General features: G+C 45.1%; 1 protein-coding gene across 3 annotated transcripts in view; it reads right to left on the bottom strand.

Annotated features, from left to right (window-relative positions):
• The window catches only part of LOC102566452 (macrophage mannose receptor 1), a 119,920-nt gene extending 110,666 nt beyond the window's left edge, over positions 1 to 9,254 (bottom strand). For 2 of the 3 annotated variants that reach the window (XM_014601563.3, XM_019497889.2), the window contains exon 1: positions 8,626 to 9,252. In XM_014601563.3, coding sequence (XP_014457049.1) covers positions 8,626 to 8,689 — 64 coding nt within the window. In that variant the 5' untranslated portion in view covers positions 8,690 to 9,252. Of the gene's footprint in view, positions 1 to 8,625 lie in introns of all 3 variants that reach the window. The other variant, XM_014601565.3, reaches the window with a different exon arrangement.
• Between the last annotated feature and the right edge of the window lie 12,602 nt (positions 9,255 to 21,856).

The raw sequence follows: 21,856 nt of genomic DNA, 5'->3' as shown, positions 1-21,856 counted from the left end.
CAACTAGACCTTAGACCCTTTTCCAGGGACTAAGGTGAGGCTGACTGGTCTGTAGTTCCCTGGATCCTCCTTTTTCCTTTTCTTAAATACGGGCCCTATGTTTGCCCCTTTCCAATCATCCGGGACCTTTCCTGATTGCCATGAGTTTTCAAAGATGATGATGGCCAGTGGCTCTGCAATCACAGCAGCCATCTCCCCCAGGACCCCTGAGGTCATCCCTTCTGGCCCCATGGACTTGTATATGTCCAGTTTTTCTAAACAGTCCCTATCCTGTTCTTTCACCACTGTTGGCTGCTCACTTCTTCCCTAAACTGTGCTGCCAGGTGCAGTAGTTTGGGAGCTGACCTTGCCTTTGAACACGAAGGTGAAAAAGGCAATGAGTACTTCATCCTTTTCTTCATCTTCTGTCACTAGGTTGCCTCCCCAATTCAGTAAGCAAGCCACACTTTTGCCAATCCTCCTGTTGTTGCTGGCATATTTGTAGAAACCTTTCTTGTTACCCTTCAAGTCCTTTGCTAGCTGCAACTCCAATTATGGTTTGGCCTTCTTGACTTCATCCCTGGATGCCTGAGCAATGCTCTTAAATCCTCCCTATTTATTTGTCTAAGTTTCCACTTCTTGTAAGCTTCCTTTTTGTGACTTAGTTTACTGAAGAATTCCCTGCTAAGCCAAGCTGGTCTTCTGTCATACTTGCTAGTCTTCCTTCACATTGTGATGGTTTGTTCCTGCACACTCAGTAAGGATTCTCTGAAGTACATCCAGCTCTCCTGGACTCCTCTCCCCCTCAGTCTGGCTTCCCAGGGGATCGTGCCCTTGAGTTCCCCAAGTAAGTTGAAGTCTGCTTTTCTGAATTCCAGGGTCTTTACTCTGCTGCTCTCCTTCCTTATTTTCCTCAGAATCCTGAACTCAGTCATCTTGTGGCCACTGCTGCCCAAGTTGCCTTCTACTACTACATTCCCCACCAATCGTTCCCTGTTTCTGAGGAGCAGGTTAAAAAGAACATGGCCCCTAGTTGCCTGCTCCAGCACTTGCACCAGGAAGTTGTCCCCAACACTCTCCAGAAGCTTTCTGCATTGCCTGTGCACTGCTGTATTGCCCTCCCAGCAGATGTCAGGGTGATTGAAGTCCCCCAAGAAAATCAGGGCCTATGACAGGGAAACATCTGCTACCTTTTTGAAGAAAAGCCTCATCCACCACTTTCTCCTGGTCTGGTGGTCTATAGCACACCTGGTGGTCTATGACATCACACCTGTTGCTCCCTCTTCTGACCCTAACCCAGAGATTTTCAACAGGTCTATCTCTAGTTTCAAACTGGAGCTCTGAGCAATCATACGGCTCTTTTACACAAAGTGCAACTCCTCCTCCTCTTCTCCCCTGTCTGCCTTTCTTGAACAGTTGATACCCATCCATGACAGCGCTCCAGTCACACAAGCTATCCCACCAAGTCACTGTTATTCCAATCACATCATAGACCTGTGACTGTGCAAGGACTTACAGTTCTTCCTGTTCATTTCCCAGGATCTGTGCATTCATGTACAGGCACCTAAGGTAACTACTTGACTGCCCTGATTTCTCAAGAAGAAAGAGAAAACCTCCTCTTTTGCCCCCTCATGCTTGGCCTTCCTCCAGGTCACTGACTTCCCCACCTACCTCAGAGCTTTGGTCTCCATCCCCCAGCAAACATAGTTTAAAGCTTGCCTCGCTAGGTTAGTGAGCCTGTCTGAGATGATGCCCTTCCTTTTCTTTGTCAGGTGGATCCCATCTCTTCTTAGCAATCCTTCTTCTTGGAACATCATCCTGTGGTCAAAGAAGCCAAAGCCCTGCTGTCGCCACCACCTGCACAGCCAGGTATTGATTTGCAGCATGCACCCACTCCTGCCCTTCCCTTGACCAGAAGGATCTAGGAGAATACCACCTGAGTCCCAGTCCCCTTCACCCTTGCACCCTGTAGTCACTTTTGAACTGCTCAGGGTCTCCTGCAGCAGTATCGTTGGTGCCCACATGGATGAGCAGCATGGGGTAGTAGTCAGAGGGCCAGATGAGTCTCGGTAATATTCCGTGACATCTTGGATCTTGGCTACAGACAAGCAGCAGATTTTCTGAGACAACTGGTCAGGTCAGCAGTTGGTTCCCTCTGTCCCCCAAAGATGGGAGTCTCCAACCATCGCCACCCATTGCTTCTTCCTGGTGGTGGTGGTCTTGGTCCTTCTTACCTTGGCAAGGCCTAGTCTGATCTCCACCAATGGAACGTGCTCCTTACCCTCTATTGCTAGGGCTCCATATCCGTTCTCCAGATTAACTGCTGCAGGTGGCGATGAAGATTTCTGCTTGCTGACAGAGGTCACAAGCTTCCAGCTTCCACCTTTTTGGGAGTCTGTCCTCACCCTCCTTTAGCACTGCCTCTGGCAGTTCTTTCTCCACAGTCCCAGGACACTGCACCAGCATTGAATCAATTAGCTCCTCCTAGCAGAGGATGCTTCAGAGCCTCACCACCTCCTCCTGTAGGTCTCCTGCCTGCTCCCTGAGGGAAATTAGCAGGAGTCACTGCTCACACCTTAGGCACTCCCCCACCTCACTGTCACTGGAAGAAACCTGCAAGCCATGGTCCTCACAGTGCCAAACATGGACCTGGGTGGGAGCCTTGATGGTGAGCAGTCCTGCCTGGACAGAAACCTCACAGTTGCAAGCAGAGGCAGTGGCAGTGGCTCTGGCATTGTGATGTCTTCCAGCCATTTCCCTGCCTCTTCTCTCTTACTGCCCTTCTTCCAAACACACCTTCCCTAGTAAGCTTGCCTGGAAGCTGGCCTGTTTTCTGTTCCTTGGCCTCAAAGGGTTCCTTTTTCCCTGCTTCTTCACACAAAGCTGAAAGGCTTTCTCTTCAAAGGGGAGGCAGCAAACTGACCTCTGAACTGAACGGCAAACTGCCTGCAAACTGCTTGCCCTGTTTGCTGGTATGTGGGAAATAGTCTCCCATGTATGTCAAATAAAAGATGAGATTTTCCTCCAATTGGCAAAGGGAAAAAAAACCCTCATGTTATAATGACATACAAGGAAATCTCACTAAATAAACTGTCTTTTGTTAAACTGCTGCCAAAAGCATCATGTGCTCAGCAATGGAAAGCAACTATGAAGTAGATTAAATGCAGTCAACACTGAGCATGACTATAAAAAACATGGCCCATACCGGGCAAGCAGGCTGATGGGAACCTGTGTGTGTGTGTGTGTGTGTGTGTGTGTGTGTGTGTGTGTGTGTGTGTGTGTGTGTGTGTGTGTGTGTGTGTGTGTGTGTGTCCCTTTAAAAAAAAGTCAGCAGTTACTTCTCCAGGAAGGAACAAAAACTGGGCATGGCAGTACTGCAGTACCAGGCCAGCACAAGACATCACTACAGTGACATAGCATGTAGACATACCCATTGTCTCCTTAGGGTTGATTTTCTGTTGGTAGAACTTAGTTGCATTTTGATAGCCCCTTGGACTTCACTCATTTTTAAATGAGGGAAGGAAAAGTAGCTTTATCTCCCAATTATCTGTCACTCTTGGTGCTCAATCAAGACACTTTTCACATTAAAGTGTAAACATCTGTGCTCTGTCTCTCTCCTTGAATCCTTTTATTAGGAACAAAAGAGATAGATGGCATGTAAAATATCATTTCTGGCATTAGGGTCTCTGGGATATTTTTGAACTGGTTGACACCTACAGGAGCTATTTTTCTCACACTTGGATATAACATGCTGAATAGGTTATATTCAGTTCATATTTTCAGAGTTTCTTTCAGAATCATATCAGCTAGAAACTTTCTTAGATCACTGCAGCCCTCCTGCCCCCACATTCCTTATATGTTATACTTGGATCTATTTACAGAGGCTAGGGTACTATATAAAAGTGGACAGATCTGGCCCAAAGTCCAAGAGTTAGACACCTTTGCTTTTACCTGTTTATCATGCATTTTTAAGTGATGTCCTGATTAACTGTTCAGTTTGATATTGAGTAGTGTCACACAAAAGGCGGAACCATGCTTAAAATGCCTTTCTTATCAAACTACATGGTAGGAAAAGAAGTACTCATTCATATAGCTGTAGGGATGCTGGCTAATTATAGATGTTAATTTACTGTATAATTACCAAAAATTGTATATACAACTGCCATTTTTTTCCCCGGGGGGGGGGGGAGGAGCCAACATAACTTTCAAAATATATATCTTCTTTTTTTGCTGAGACTCCAGTGTGGAAGTGATTCTACTCTCCTATGGAAGGATAACCTGGAAATGTATAACCTTTTGTTTCAATAGAAGAGCTGACATGCATTTCTCTTATCCATGCTTTAGTTTCCTTTTCTTGTCTTCTGGTTTCCAAATCATTAGGAAACAGCGTAACTGACGAGCACTGGAGACGAAAACTGTTGCAGACAATACAAGGAAATGTACAATTATCACTGCTAGTGATAACTCTTTTTTAATGCCTTTCTACTAAGAAATAACTCAGTGTTATTGTAAATGGATATATGCTTGCAATTTAATGCCCCACTCTCCTTTTCCACAATCTTTACTTCAAATCAATAAAGACATTGTCACAAATGTTGAAAAACTGACTGAAGTTTAGAACTGTTCAGATTACATTTGTAGTGTTTTGTGCAACTTCCCGAGTTCAAGGGAAGAAATAGTCTGTGAAAACAGGTGCCCAACAAGGTATAAACTAGGCTCAGAGCCCTGCATAGCAATGCATGAAGGTGAGTGCTACTGAGGTGGGCTTGCACTCAGCCATTCCAGCTGGGGAAGGAGCAGAGCTGAGATGATCCCAGCCCACCTGCCAAATGTGGGGAGATGAAAAGCCCCCAGGTGGTGTTTTCCCCTGCACCAGGCAGACCCTGACTGGGGCGGCCAGTGCCGGGCTGGGGGATGTGTTCCCACCCCAGAAGTGATGGCTAGGGAAGAGGTGGGGCTAGGGGATCCCAACCAAGTGGGGTGAAAAGCTGCAGTGCAGTGAAAAGCTCAAGCTGCAGTGGGGTGAAAATCCCCCCTGATGGGTGCTTTCCCATCCACGCTGACATCTGTTGAGGGAGCTTCCCACCTCCTGCCCACACCTCTCAGAGGCAGAGGGGTTGGGGAAGAGGTGGGGCTGGGGTGATCCCAGCCTGGCTTGAGCTGGGGGCGGTGGCGGGGGGGTGGTGAAAAGCCCACACCATGGATGTTCTTCCCCCACACAGCAAACCCCAGCTGGGCAGTGTAGGCAAAGAGTAGGCGCATTCCCCCCTTGGATCTTGCCCCTCAGAGACCAATGGCTGAGGAAGGGGTGGGCTGGGGTGAGCCCAGCTCAGCTGAGAAGATGGAAACCCTTGGTGGGTGCTCCCCCCAACTCCCACTGCCAATCAGGCAGCCTAGAAAACACTGGAAAGATTGAATCAATTTTGCCTCAGATTTTTTGCACCTTTGTACTTAGTCCTAGCCTTATGCTTTCCTACCACTTTATATAGTGTTAGCTGTGTGGAAATGGGTGTGGTAGCTTTTACATGTACAAGGGACTAGTGAGCAGCACTGGTGTGCTAACAGGGAATATGAAAGCAGGCTGCCAAGACATCAGCAGAGAATGAAGCATGTAGCATGGTAAGCAGAGTCCAGCAAACAGAAATGAGTAATGGAAATTAGCTGTCACTGAAGCAGGACAACAGAATAGAAGCTGGCAGGATACAGAAGTAACAATTCATTTTGATCCTGATATGGTAGGTATTTATGTAGTTTTATGATGTCCTGTCATTGTATTCTACTCCTATGACATATGTGACCATATAACTTAAAGGTTCTCAACCTTTTTAGACTCAAGGCACCCCTCAGAAAATGCCAGCTCTTAGTTTTCACTCATTTTTTACTACAGAAAAAAAAAAAATAGAGCAATTCTTCTATTACAAAAGACCATAACAGATCAAAAATGTTTTAACACTATGGATTCTGCGTTTATTTTGTGAAACATATTTGCACATCTAATGGTGCTAACATTGTGTGGCACCCTGCAGCACCCTTTAAAGGATCTCAGGGCACTGTGGAGTACGGTAGCACTCTGGCTGAGAATCCCTGATGTAACTGATAGGTGGTATTGTCCTTTGCTGGCTCTGTTCCACTCTAGCTTGACCATTTCACTCGATGCCTCCCAGCCTATTTTCACGTCAAAGAGATTTCTCATAGCACTTTCCAGCGTGAAACATCACATTGGCTAAGTACAGACAGTCAAAAAGCCGGAGACTGAATCAATTCAATCTTTGCAGGTTTGTCTAAACTGCATAGATTGAACCAATAAGCAAGTGAACAGACATTCTCTTTTGATTCCAGAAATGCAGCCACATGTCTGCAGTGGCCCAGGCCAGAAGCCAGGGGTGCTAGAGCATGCCTCCCTGCTTGGCTGAGGCAGACAGCTCGGGCAGAAGCTAGCCCACCCACCCTGTGAGGGGGCTTGCAGGGGAAGTGCAAAGCACCCTGGGATGCTGAGAGACTGAGAGTTAACTTGAACCTGGGGGGATCTGGCACAGAAGTCCAATAAATTGATATAACTTAATTCAGTTACATCTGATACTACATCCATCCAGGTCTATCTTAAACCAGTTTCAGTCATTTTGAAAGCAGTTTATGCCCACTGAATTTCTGTTGTTACAGATTTAAACCCGTTTCTGATCACTTATACTGGTGCATCATTTCTGTCCCTAGCCATTGTGCCTACAGCATCCTCATTATTTGCTTCCTGCCAAACAAGCCAAGTGCCTATATAGTTGTGACAACCTCCAGCCAACCAGATGCCATCCCAGCTCTTCTCTGCAACCATTATGGCATCACTTGTTTCTGTAATGTTCAATCCAACATGGGGGCCCTGTCCTATCAATAAGGGTGTGGAGGGGGAGGTGGGTGTTAACTGCACTCCTCATACAACTATTCATTCCTTCTCATGATCTATCCAGTGATCTTCAAAGAAATGTTTGGCGTAGAATTTACAGAGAGCACCATGCTTTTGTGTGCATATCTTGATCCCTTCTTTGAATCCCTGTATAGGTATAAATTATATGCAAGCAGGGTTAAGTGAGCATTGGTTTCAGAACTTACAGCAAGTACAAATGGCAACCAACCTGACTTGCACCAGTGTCAATCAGGAGTAACTCACTGGAAGGGAATGGAGCAAAACAAGTGTAAAACTTGTGAGGAGTGTTGAGCAACTAACCTTGAAAGTGCAAACCAGGGCTGGGTGACAGTAGAACTGAATGAGACTGTACTTCTTGAATGTAAGCTTTGGTCTTGTTAATTAATTAAAATGACAAAATGTCACCATGCAAAGAGAGAGATGCCACAAGTCATCATCCCTATTTAAATACAGTGGTGCTCATAACAGCATGGGCCAAAAAGGCCAATGCATCTGCAAAAACTGGGAAGGGGGAGGTAAGGGGGGATGGGGTAAGAGAGGCAAAAGGATTGGCTGCAGCCTGCGTGAACTTTTAGTATAAACTGTTAAATTGCACAAAATACTGATCATTTCCAAAATGGCTGGGGGTAAACCACAGGGCTTACAGAAAATAGAAAACAGACACCCTCAACTTGTGAAAGCAAGAAGCTCTAATCTATGCTGTCACCTTATTTTTGTCATTCTGAATCATACTGCTAATAAACCTAACAGATATTTACTGACAAAGGCAGATTAAAAAGAAAACACACATACATAAAACACCCTTAACAAAATTAATCTGCTGGAAAATATCCAGGCACCAAACGCCTCTCCACTTAATCAAAGCGCACGTCTCCTTTGCCCTGCAATTTAGAGGCCAGGCTGCATTACTCAACTGGCTTGTATAGAGGCTCTGGAGGCACCAAGAACCTAATGCCGACTCTTTCAGCTGACTATAGAGCAGGAGTAAAATTCCAGTTACACAAGTGTGAAAAGGGAAGTGAGTTTAAGTACAATGATTCCCAAAGGCTGCATTGTGGAACGCTAGTGGGTTTCAAGAGCAGCAGTAGAATGCCACAAAAAATGATACTTTATCAGCATCAGATCCAGCCCTGTGGATCCACGTTATCCAGGGCTCCCCATACATCTGGAAACTTGATGACAGGAGAGAAGTGGTGATTAACATTGCCACCGCTCCCCTGCTGCAAAAATTCCCAAGCTCTGCACAGCAGGATCAGACACTAGCCATGTGAACCCACCCAGCTGCTTTCATGTGGCCTGTGTGGCCAGAAGGCTGGACACCGCTGTGCAACTCTTACGTACGTATATACGCACACCTTTCTGGGTGCGAGAGCCCAGTTCAACCCTGAACAAACCGCACCCCAGGTACCAAAAGCTTGTGAAACCCTGCGTTGGTACAAGAGGACACCCGCCTGGCCAGAGAGGAGGCTGCCAGGGGGATCAGGGGTTTTGACAGGGAGCCTCCAGCAGGCAGGTAAGCTTGACGGCTTCAAGCCCTTCGGCTGCTGGACGTGGCCCACGCCGACACGGCTCGGCAGAGGGAGGAATCCAGAGCCTGGCGCTAGCGCTGGCTGCTGCCGGGGGAAACGCCCAAACCCCTCAGGCCACGAGAGAGCCGGGAGGAGGTGGAGCAGGCGGGTGAATCCTCCAGCCCGAGCCCCGGGAGGGGAGGGGAGGGCAGCGGCACTCACCCAGCTGCGGAAGAGCCGCGGGCACCAGCCCGAGCAGGAGCAGGAGCAGGGAGACGGCGGGCATCGCGGCTCACGCTGGCCCGGCAACCGGCGGACTGTGAAGGGCTGCGGGGCCGGGGAAAGCGCTGGGCTCGGAGCGATAAGGACGCATCCTGTCACATGGGGGTGGGAATAACAGGAATCGACAGGGCAAAAAAAAAAAACACCCCACCCAACAAACCACAACAAATCTGCTGGGCTCAGCTGCTTTGGCGGGGCGGGAAGAGGCAGGTGCAGCCGGGCCAGCGCCGCCCGCGAGCCCCCGGGCCAGGCGGCAGGACCCCCGCCCGGTCAGATCAACCTCGCATCCCCCGGGGAGCGTGCCGTGCCCCCGAGTGCGAGACCTGCTCCAACAGCCGGGGCCCGGGTCGTCTTCAAGGCATGAGGCGCTGCTCCTGGTCCAGTGCCCGGTGTCTGCCCCTTGCGGAGCGGAGCAGCTCGCCTCGTGTCTGCACGGCTGCCCAGGGCCGCGGGCACACTGAGGCCGGGCTGGGAAGGGGCGAGACGAGGGTCTCGCTGCACCAGGAGCCAGCGTGGGCGGCCGGGGACCCGCGGGACCACAGGAAGGGGAGCCGGGGATCGCTCAGCGTGGGCTGAGGCTGCTCCCCTCCCCTGGGCCCACGCATGCTCCTAGAAACACCGATTTTAAGCAGCTGACCGTCATCCAAGAACACGTGTTTATTTCTCTGCTTTACCTGGAGCAGAGCTGCGTCTTACAGGGCTGACGAGGGATTTCGAGTCCAAATGGAAAGAGCTGCGCTTAGGGAGGCAGGCGCTCATTCAAAAGGGAATCACCGCCAGGCCAGATCTAGCTCTCAGCCCAGCTTTTTCTACAGCCCCCGCGCTCCTGCTCTCTTCACCCCTTCCTATAAGTAAGAAAAAAGGCGATTCCTTTTTTTTGAACACCATTGCCTAGGGACTACTGGGACTGTAATACTCAGAGAAACGCAAATATTAATGCAAGCTCTTTTTTGCAACTTCTTATACTGTTTATAGAAGTTTTGTGACACTGTCAAATGACTTTCTGCTAAACTCCAGTGCTGTTTATAGACAGCTTCTTCCCCTTATATTCATACCAAATACATGCATAATTCAACTACCAACATAACAGGCTACCAGTCCCAATTTGTTCTGTATTGGCTTACATTGTCACAAGCATGGGGTATAGAACCACAGATGTGTGCATAACCTTCAGCCCCACTGTCTACTTTATAACTAACTGAGCTGCCAAGGCAGCCTTAAAAATTAGGGAGCTGGTCTGCTTCAGAGCTGTTAGTGCCACAGCACAGAGTCCTCTGTAGTGAAGGAGCTTTGCTCACATTCAGCTCTGCCAAGCGCCTGGCCTCTTTTCAGCCCCAAGACTTTGCACTTAAATAGGGTGCACTGTACTAGGTGCTGTCTATGGGCTTGTTGCTGCATACAGCAGACACACACTGGACCAGAGCTGCTTCAGAGCTAGACTCAATTACTTAGGGTGGGAGGATCTGAGTGTCTCCCAGCCTTCAAGATGTTTTATCCTTCTGCAAGGGTTGGGGAACCTTCCCACCCCTCTAGTCATAATCACTTCTTTTAAATTGGTGCAATTGCACTTTAGTAGAGTTTCTCTTGATCAAAGAGATTTAAAAGATAAGATTCAAATCTCTAGTTTGTCCAAATTTGCGAAAGAAAGAAACTCAAGCAAATGATCACTCCTACAAGAAATGCATCCTTTCCAAAGGGAAATAAATAAAAACATATATTAAAATAAAACAAACAAAATATAAAGTGGTTCTTAACTAGAGTGTGTACCAACAGCACTAGCTATAGGACTCCAATGCAATTTCTGCACAGGCATTATTAATTATCAAGACACAAAGTAGATGGCATGGTGCTTTAAGGAAAGTGTACGTTGCTTATAAATAAGCAAACTTTTCATAGCTCAGTTGATTGAGACTGGACAATTAGTATTACACATTTAATCACTGGCCATTGTAACAGGCTTTTTTAGACAGCAGTGCTCCAACTCCAAAGAAGGTTCTTTGGGTGAATCTGATATCTTTTATTAGACTAACTTAAATAGTTGGAAAACAATTTTTAAGCAAGCTTTGGGTTCAAAAACCCTTCATCAGGCTGAGGAAGTCTTTGCAGTTGGTGTTTGCTCTTCCTGGATGGGATGGAATGAAAAGTAAAGCAGCCAGAGGCTGGGCTGGTGTGCATACAAGACAGGCAGTCAGTGATGATGTAGATTGAGGAGTCAATGGGTGAGAGAGAGACTGGGTGGGGGGGGTGAAGAGAAGTGGGATGTATAGTGGAGAAGTACCTGGGGAGTCAGATGCCAGGCAGGTTATAATGTGTCATAAATCCAATGCCTATATTTAGTCCAACTCCAAACTACATGTTGTAGGCCCATGGCCCCAAAGGTCCAGAAATTTGTCTGTGGAGGAATGGCAGCAGCATTAATTGATCCAGGTCATGACAATTAAATGATCCAGACCATGCTGGCACCATTGCCCTGCCACCAAATCTCCAGACCTATGGGGAGCTCTACAGTCTGGATGACCTTGCCCTATGCACCAGGTCCCTCCAGCATACCTGGAGGCAGAACCTGGCACACAGGGTCGGGTCAGCACACAGGGCTGTGCTAAGCCAGATACAGCATTCAGAATCATGCCATTGCGCCAGATCATACCCTGCACAGGATCCAACCCCTGGACTGGTCCTGTACGACTCATCCAGCTTGTGGGACCAGAAAGGTTGAGCACTACTGCTCTAGACTGTTTTAAATAATTGCTAATTATTTTATTTGTTCTTAGGTACAATAATGTTCTTGTCAATGCTAAATATTAGGGCCTGATCGTTGTACTCCAATGAATTTAATGGCAGGTCTTACGTCTTCAAGAATGAGGTCCATAGTGCACTCACCTATTTTTGTAAGTGATTCTTCAGTGTCTTCAGACCTTTTGTCAATGTGTTAACTGTTTTCTTTTTTATTTCCTCCTCCTTGCCTGGGTGGCTATTTCTAGTGTTAACAGGATTTTCATCTGACTGATGAATCACAGCATTAGAAAAACACAAGCATACTTGGAGGATGCTTTTCATGGGTTCTGGTAAGCTCAATTATTTTGCAAGAACTTCAGATGATACCTCTGAAAGTTAGCCCAGTTGGGCTTTTTGAGACAACATGAATTCAGGTTAATAAAGTTCCATGTTGCCTTAGAAAAGCACCAGGAAGACTTCCTTATGGTGTATACTCACTGCTATACTCATTTTTGGGCAGCAGGATACTGTCCATACATGGCTGATCTCAGTACAGGGGCTGGAATGGGAGAGAGGCAAAGAGATCATATATGCTTTCATACCACACACACCCTTAAATAAAACATGCATTTTATATTTGGAAGGTAGAATGTAGAAGAAAAGGATTTTTTCCAGAGTCATAGTCAACTGTGTGACATTGAGTAAAGCAGTGTCCAGCAAATGTGACATCCTGGGACACAAACTAAGGCAGCGGAAACTTCCTGGTGTGGCAGCACAGCAACAGGGCTAAGCCCTAGACCCTTGCAAGGGCAGTAGCAAGATTATTTCTTTACTGTACGCAGTTCTTTATATATACTTTCCTGCAAACAATGAAGTATTGCTTCCATGTCTCAAACCTAATCAAGATACTACAGACTGCATGCAGCAGCTCATTCACTCTCAACCAGCTGCTCAGTGGCTCTTCAGCCAAAAGTTAGTGCCTCTCCAGTGACTGTGAAAAGGTTAACACTGGACATCACCCCTGCTGTTTGAAGCCACAGGGAGAAGTGGCAGCCTGCTTGGTAGTCATGCATCCTAGGGTGCCTATAAAGGAGTGCAGAGGCTGCTCCAACATGCAGGAATTCCAGCACATCAGAGCAGTCTCAGTTAATTGAGTCTGCTGGAGCACGGAAATTTACCACATTCCAGCAGCCTCCTACTTCTCAAGTACCAGTGTCCCTGCACTTCAAAATGGTGGTGGGGGCGCTTGAATTAAAGCTCATCAAACAAGCTTTAATTCAAGTGCCTCCACCACCATTTTGAAGTGTGGGGATGCCGATCCACAAAACATGGCAGCACCTTATTAGAGCAGCTTTCAGAGCTGCTCTAATTAAAGCATCAGCTCTCCACCCCCTTCACTCACACATGTAAAAATCCCACCCCTGGAGCACATATAAAAGTGTCTGCTTGCTCTATTTCACCCTGCTTCTATTCCAGCAAAGAAAAATCAGCTTCCTTAATTAAGATAAGCACCCCAGTTTTAGAAGGCTGACTTTTTGGGGGAAGGATGCATTTGGTATGTGAACAGTTACAATATGGCCTTACTTCCTTCTTTTAGGGTCCTACAGGGAGAAAGAGAGAGACCAAATTAAATTCTACCACTCTTATTAAAAATGGATGAAAATTCGGGTCATAATGTCTATTAATTCTAAGAAGGAAAACCACATTTCAAAGCAATATGTGGATGTAGACAATGCCTTTTGGGCTAGGGACAGACATTCAAAAAGCCCAAGACTGAATTGATTCACTCTTTGCAGGTTAGTCTAAGCTGCACAGCTTAAACTGATTAATAATTTGACAGACATTCTCTGTTAAATCAAGAAATGCAGCTACATGCCTGCAGTGGCTCAAGCCAGAAGCTGGGGGGCGCTAGAGTGTGCCTGCCAGCCGCTGCCAAAGAGGAGGGAAGAGAGACGCCTCCAAGACTCTCACCCCTACCTGCTGGAGCAAAGGGGGCATTGGCCAGGCACCAGCCAGTAGGACTGTGCAAAGCTTCAGTAGCCAATCCGATTCAGAGGAGATTTAGTCCAATTTGGTGGCTGAATCTCCAAATCTGAATCAAATCGTGAGACCCATTAAAACGTGTGAATAGAATCAGAAGCCTTCAAATCGATTAGGAGAGATTCAGATGGCTTGCAGCAAACAGCAACTGAGAAGAGGGAGGGGGATGGGGTGATCCTCCATATATGGAAAAGGCCGAGATGTCAGGGGAAAGACTGCTCTTATATTGACATCTGTAGCTGGCCAGTGACTGTGAGCTTTCTCTGAGTTCCCGTCCAATCAAAGTGCTCGGGGGGAGGGACATAGAAACAACATATAAAGCTGTCTCTGAACTGATCTGTGCTTTTTGTGAGCTGTTTCTCTCTTGGACCGGCAGCATCTGAAAGGCTTACTAGCTAGTCTCTTGCTAGCTAGTTTCTCTTCTTGTAAATTGTATCCAATCCTTTCCTACTTACCCTTGCCTACAATCTCTATTGTTATCCCTGTGCATTCTTTTCAACTTATTCTTCCCCCAAAATCCTCTCATTTGTTCTTGTTAGTCCATCTTGATTCTTTTCCACCACAAAAATAAATCTGTGTTTTCCCTGACTGTATCATAACTGTGCAGGAAAGCACAACATACATTACACACACACACACACACACACACACACATTTTGCAGCACACCAAACATTATGAAGCATGCTGGAAAGGCGGGTGCCAGGTCTTCTGGCAGGGGAGGGAGAGGGGGCAGAGGGAGAGCTGCAAGTTCCCCACCCCAAACAGACACACCCTCTTTCCTAGCAGCAATGAGTCTTCTGCTGCTAGTGAGAGCAAGGAGGAGGTAGCAGTGCCTACAACTGCACCACCACCACTAACCAGCAGCAGCATGACATTTTCCACCCCAATTTTAGTTCCCAGCATGAGCCTTACAGTGCCAGAGAAGGAGCTGGATCTGGAAGCAGAGGAGCTGAGGGCCATAGCAAAGGAAATTCTGGAGAAGGAGGGAGAATCTGAGTTTGTGCTCCACACCCCTCAAAGTTCCCCTAGAAGCAAGTCTCCTTCTCTGGAAGGCACTTTGGAGGAGGTTGTGAGGGCAGGTGGCTCAGCTCCTGTTGTTGTGCCTCTGCCTGGTGAGGAGGGGGATAAGGCAGGAGCCTCTCCCTCAAACCAGAAGAGGGTGGGTAGTGTAGTGTGGGATCATTTTGAGGTGACAGATGATCCCAAGTATGCTACCTGCCAGCACTGCCAAAGGCAGATCAGCTGGGGCAAGGAAGTGAAACACTTCACCACCACAGCGATGCTGCTGCATCTCAGGAGGCAGCACCTCCTTGCCTGTTCCTTTTCAGCTTGGCACCAGTGCGAGCATGCCCAAAAAGAAGTTCCCCTTTCACTCCAGAGCCCCTGTCCCCAAGAAGCAGAGGTAGGCCACCCTGGACCAGTGAGGGAAAGGCAGAGACAAAGGGGGTGCGTTCTGAAGGTGAGCAAGGTCACACAGAGCATTGGGGAGCTGCTTGCTCTGGATGGCCAGCCCTTCTCCATTGTTGAGCATCCAGGGTTCAGGCTTATGGCACTCATGGCCCCCTTGTACCAAGTGCCTGCACGCACCACCTTTAGCAGGACAGTGGTGCCCTCCCTGTATGAGGAATACAGGGAGTACTTGAGGGAGGAGCTGCAGAAGGTAGGTCCACAGGTAGCCTTGCACTTCACTTTGGACATCTGGAGCACCCGGAGTGGAGATCATGCCTACCTCTTCCTCACAGGGAACTGGTGTGATAAATCAGGGCATTGGTGGGCTCTCCTTCAAGCGGAGGTGATGGATGAGTCTCACACAGCAAGGGAGATCATGGTGACCATGGACTTCATGGTGCAGGAGTGGCTCATTGGGCAGGACGAGCTCACCCGTGGGCATCCACTGTGTGGCACACAAGTTCCACCTCATAGTCAGGGATGCTTTGGAGGGGGACAGGGCTCCCAGTGACAGTGCTGTCACTACCAGCCACCTCATTTCAAAATGCAGGAAGGTGGCACGCTACTTTCACCGGAGCATCAAGGGGGGAAAGATGCTGCAGGACAAACAGGCAGAGCTGACCATCCACAGTACAAAATCATAAAGGATGTGGAGACTCAGTGGAACTCCACATACCTGATGCTGGAAAGACTGGTCAAGCAATAGAAGGCCATCCATGAAATGGCCTTGGTCAGGGGGATTGGGATCAGCAGCCCTCTTAACAAAATGAAGTGAGATACCATCTTCCAGATCTTGGTGGTCCTCAAGCCATTCCTTGAGGCCACCAAGAGCCTGAGCACTGGTGATACCCTCCTTAGCCAGGTGATCCCCGTATTGCAGGAGCTTGAGAATGAAATGGATCCTGGTTTGGTGGATCAGCTGGTATTTCTGAAAGTGAATCTCCCAAGCTCCACGTGCAGATGGAGTGAGTGTCACCAAATCACCGAGTCAAATCACTGTCCCTCCAAATTGGACAAATCTGAAGCAAATACTTGCTGCTTCACACAGGCCTACCAGCCAGAGCTAGCACAACACACAGGATGCCAGACACCAGCATAGGGTGGGGGAAGTTGCTGCCAGATTGAGGAGTGGCGATGGGGAAAAAGTCCTCTCTCTGAAGCAAGCATGTACTGAACACAGCAATTTGCAAAGCATACAACAGGGAACTACCAAAAATCTTCACCTACGCTAAGATACAGCCCAGTAAAGCACACCATATAACCCAGTCTATCTTAAAATGTAAACCAGGAAAATAAGAATTGGTCTTACTAATCCTGAGGGCAGAGTGTCTCCTTACAGCCAGCTATTCAGAAAGGCTTTGTTTAGATTTTACAGGTTCTGCTTTATAACGTAAATATAGCTCTCTGCATTCTTTGGTGAAGCTATCTGCAACTTCCCTTAACTACATTTCTAGCATGTGTGATGATTGTCAGGTCTTTGCCAACACTTCCCACCTCTTGGTCTGGTCCTGCTCACAGATGCATCCCAGGGCTCACAAGTGCATCCCTATCCGGCTGCAGGCAAGCCACAGAGACTGCAGCCAAACCCCTGGGGGCTCTGGGGAAGAGAGGGGACAGCAGAAGGAATTACCTCCATTCCTGCCTGGCTGCAGGCAAACCATGGAGGTGCAGCGGGGGCTGGCAAACCCCAGCTGCAGTCTCCAGGGTTTGCCAGCAGAGGGGGGAGCGGGAAGAAGGGACAGAGGGAGGAATTTGCTTCAGGTGGCATGGCAGGCCAGCGTCTGGCCACATTCTGCCCCTGCTCCAGCTACAGAGCAGAGGGGAGGGACTAGCCCAGCTCACTGAAGCAGAGCTTCACCCAGCCCAGATAGCATGCCAGGATGCTGGGGGAGTCAGATTTAACTTAAACCAGCAAGGGGTCTGGGACAGACTTTGCATAAACCGGTTTGAGCAAAATCACATAAGTCTGATACTACATTCAACCAGGTTTATCTCAAACCAGTTTGGCCATTTTCAAACTGGTTTATGTGCACTGATTTCTGTTCTGTTACAGATTTAGACCAGTTTCTGATCACTTAAACTGTTTTGTGTGTAATATCTGTCCCTAGCCCTGTTGTGCAGAAAATGTCCAATTTTTTTTTTATTATTATTTTTGAGTAATTTGGAGGCACATAAAAATCCCCAATCCAATATGACAAACTAGCAACTGGACAGGATTTAGCATAAACAGACAGAAATGGCCAGCTTTCTCTGTCATGAGGGAACCAATTCATCCAACCTGCTGCTTAGATTTGGACAAGAATGACTCGCATTTCTCTGAAGGTCAACTCCTGTGATTCTAGACAATTCCTGGCAAAGTACACTGAAAGGTCTGAAGTCAAAATAGCCATTGACTTTTGACTCTTGACAGGAAAATGGAAAGGTCTGCATAATGAAAATCATACCCAGACCTAAAGCCCAATATATCCATTTTGCTTCAAGATGAAAAAATATTGGATTATTACCCAAATCTCTCAAGTGCATAGTCAGATAAGTGGTTATATTTCTGAGGCCTAAATCAATGTCTCTGAAAAATGTCTAGATGGGCTACAGTGGTAATTTTATTTAAACCCTTTTTCTTTAACATTATAGTAGAACACACATGCAAGTACAAAGTGCATTAGTCAGACATGAATGTTATAACTAATTCCAATTAAAAAAAAACAGGCGGGGTTAAAAAATAAGCATTGAAAATTCAGAAAACTGCTAATAGGTAAAATTATCTCCTGATGCATTCCAGATATGATTATTTGTTTCTCTGAATGTTACTGATGGGTTTATTTTCACTATAACCTTTACTGATTAGGGGCATCATACATTACTTCAGGAAAATTCTTCGACAAGAGAAAACAATCAAAGTTCTGGTATCCATCAGCAGAAATTCCTGATCTATCATGACCTCCCACCCCCACTACAATCATTTCTGACCCCTTGGACAGAAATATTCACTTTGAATTAAAGTCTTTTTGTAAGCAATTATGCTACTTTAAAAATACAATTTTTAATATTCTGCCTTTATTGAAAAAATGGAAAATACACTATTTTTCTTAACTTTTGGTTGTTTTTTAAATACTACCTATATGCAACCTGGTTCTGATGTTAGAAACTGGAAGTAGATTGTTGATGCTTTTTATAATACTTTTGAACTCGTATCACAACACATATCACATGGCTCAATGTCTAGTTGGAAGCCAGTATCAAAGTGGAGTCCCAGGGGTAGGACTTGGGGCTGGTTTTCTTTAATATTTTCATCAACAACCTGGAAGATGGGGTGAAGTGCACCCTTAGCAAATTTGCAGATGACACCAAGCTGAGGGGAGTAGTAAATACATTGGAGGGTAGGGCTAAGATTCAGAAAGACCTCAACAAATTGGAGGATTGGACCACAAGAAATCTCATAAGGTTCAACAAGGACAAGTGCAAAGTCCTGCACTTAGGACGGAACAGTCCTATATATAGGTACAAGCTGTGGACCAACTAGCTAGGCAGTATCTTTGCAGGAAAGGACCTGGGGGTTACAGTGGACAATAAGCTGAATGTAAGCCAACAGCATGCCTTTGTCGCCAAAAAAGTTAATGGCATACTGGGCTGCATTAGTAGACACATTGCCAGAAGATCAAGGGAAGTGATTCTTCCTCTCTGTTTAGCACTGGTGAGGCCACATCTGGAGTAGTGCCCAGTTTTGCTCCCCCCCCCCCCGAAATAATGTGGACAAATTGGAGAGAGTCCAGCAGAGGGCAACCAAAATGTTTAGGGGGCTGGGGCATATGACTTCTGAGGACAGTCCTGTTTTGAGCAAGGAGTTGGACTAGATGACCTCCTTCTAACCCTAATTTTCTATGATTCTATAATAAAGTAGCATAATTGATATCTATATCTATTTCCCTCTTTCTTTATACATATATACATACACAGATATATAAGATATACACCTCAGAAGTATCATTTAAAAGCATCAACAACCTACTTGCAGTTTCTAACATTTCAGAAACATATTGTATCTTGTCCACACAAGGAATAAAAACCAAATAAATAATTTTGCCAGCTTGAAACGGATTGCAACATTAAAAGCTACAATACAGCCCAAACTGATTAGCCTTATAAAAGAATTTCCAGAAGGGTTCTGCTTCGTGTAACCGAAGAGAAGACTCAAGCGTGAAAGAAGATAACATCGTTGGTCATAAAACTCCAAAGTGTGTTTATACAAACCCTAAATTGCAGCTTTCACAATTTTTCTTCAACTTTAAGCTACTTTGTGTGTCATGTTTTGGAAAATGCATATAAAAACATTTTATTTGTGGGTTTTTAATGAAATATTTCATAGACGTTTTTTGCTGCAATTGCAGCTATCTTGCAAATGCAAATTGTTAAACAGAAACTATTTGTTCAAAAGTCAAAACCACAAAAAAGAACAAGACACTATTTCATCAAAAGACAAAACTATAGGAAAGAACAAATAGCATCTATCTTGCACAAAGCAGCTTGGTACACATGCAATCTTTATCTCAAGAAAACAAACTTTATGCCATAGGAAAGACCTGGTTGATTTTTAAAAAGAATAATGTTCTATTTAGGAAGAGAGAGCAATACAGGAATAAGTTATCAGAGTCAAAAACTAGGTCATGAAATAGTCCGTCTTCCACCTTTCCATTTGCAAGAGAAACATACTCAGATTAAGACGTTCTTATTGGAAGCTTTTCTTTTCTAAGCATCCTAAAACCTTCACAACTTTAAGAAAAATATGGATGGTTGAAAACATTCTACAGAATAGGATATCTATATTAACAGGGGAAATCACTGATGACATCTAAGCAATTTCCTCATCAAATTCAGAAAGAACTACTTTTCCGAAGACTAAGAACAGCTGTTTCATTTTTGAATGACTAAATGTAATGATATTCTAGATAGGCCTAAATGAGCTACACCAAGTATCCGAAGTAGCCAACTGCTATCATGTGAATTGCTACACTACACCACAGTGTGAAGTGTAGACATACCTTTTAAAAATTAAATTAAAATAGGCCATTTTAAGAACTCAAAAACTTTCATATAGGAAGTAAGAGTGCCTAGACTTATTTTAACCAGAATTTGAATTTCTATTACACCATAAAAAGGCTAAACTGATATCAGTGAAAACTGACTGAAAATTTAAAGATACTCTGAGAACAATTTACAAGAAAGGCAAAGTAGTATAATTATCAATTTGAGAAAAAAAATACAATCCAACTACATAATCATCAGACTGCCTGTCTAGGACCTAGAACTCTTGTTGAGAAAATTCATGAAGGCATTAAGCTAAAGACAAGACAACAACAGTTATTTCAAATCCAACAAACCCTGCCAGCGATGTTTCTCATTTTTCCTTGAAGGTATGGGAAAAGTGGGACTATAAAACCTGTCTTACTTAAGCATCTCTCCCCGCTCCCATCCTCAATTTTTCCATAACTCATGTATCATCCTTTGTAAGCTCAACACTCAAACAGATAAGAAGAACAGAGAACAACATGAAACAGTACAACGTAGTAACAGAGGTCCAGTTCAGTGTTGTTTTGACTATATGACATCATGGATATCACCGTTTACATTGTAACTAAACTGTAATGCAGTGCCAAGAACTTAGATTTTAGAGGGGTTTTGTAATGTTTTTAATGGGATCTTGAAATGCTGTTGCTATTGCTATTTATTAAAATACTAACAGCTACTCCTATTAAACATCACCCTGTATACCTGGACACAAGTGAAACAAATTAACCTTGGTATAAAAGAGAAAACACAGTGGGATTTAATTAAAATATAATACTCTTGATATTAACTGAATTTACTTGCCTCAAGATACCTCCTTGAATGACTTCTTTTTAAAGTTGTTTACTCAAGCTCCCTAGGGTTTCATAAAAATTAGCTAAGATTATTTTAGTTACCTTTTCCTATGTACATGTATGGCAAGTCAAACAGAATTCATTAACCCTCAAATAAAGTTCTTTTGACCAACTATATATATATTTTTTTATTTACAATACATTATTATGCTTTACTTCTGAGTTTACTATTAGCAGCCTCTCTACTGACTTTGGAAATTAAGTTCTTTGTTCCCTTCCAGAGGTAGATGCATTTTCAAAGGTGTAAATCACTGTTAAAAGTTCTGCACAAAGAGGTACACAAAAGGAGACAGACTGCTACTATAGCAACCTTTATTTACTGAATATATTATGTTTTGATTTTTACCTTTTTCTTTGGCTCTCTGTTATGAATATATTTATTATGGTCATTTTGTTTTTTCAGTTCATTCCATCTCATGAAACATGAGTTGGTCACATCCCTGGACTGGCATTGGGAGATAGTTAGAGATTGGCCTGTCATTTCAGGTTTTCCTAAATTATAATTTAGTGTTGAGACACCCCTTTATAGGTTTACCAGCATATCGCTGGTGTATGAAAAATTGCCTTACTCATAATGTCTACATGAGGTTGAAGTTTGAATAGCTAGCTAAATATTAGAGTCCAATAAGAATGGAACAGAGGATAACACTACAGTTCCTACAATGCCATTACATAGGTTAACAATACTCCTCACTTTGAATATTTTGCTCAGTTCTAGTCACTACATTTGCAAAAAAAGAGATACAGAATAAGTACAAACAATTTCAACACAAGACAAAGAAGGTGCAAAGTTCATTATTTTCTTTCTTTTGGGGGCGGGGGGGGAGGGGGGAAGGGGGCTAAGAAGGCATTTGTTGTTACATTCTCCGCAATAATTGGCCACACCCGGAAATGGGTAATTGGTTGTAAGGCCTGGTTGCTTTTATTGGTACCAAGAAATACATCAGATACCTAGATAGAGCAACTTGATCAGATTTGAAGTTAGGAAATTTATGCCTAAATCAGATTGGCAAACACCATGGGTTTTTTCCCTACCTTTGTAGCATAGGTT

This window comes from Alligator mississippiensis, chromosome 5 (assembly GCF_030867095.1).
Source record: "Alligator mississippiensis isolate rAllMis1 chromosome 5, rAllMis1, whole genome shotgun sequence".
Lineage (NCBI taxonomy): Eukaryota > Metazoa > Chordata > Crocodylia > Alligatoridae > Alligator > Alligator mississippiensis.
This window is presented reverse-complemented; position numbering and strand designations above follow the sequence as displayed.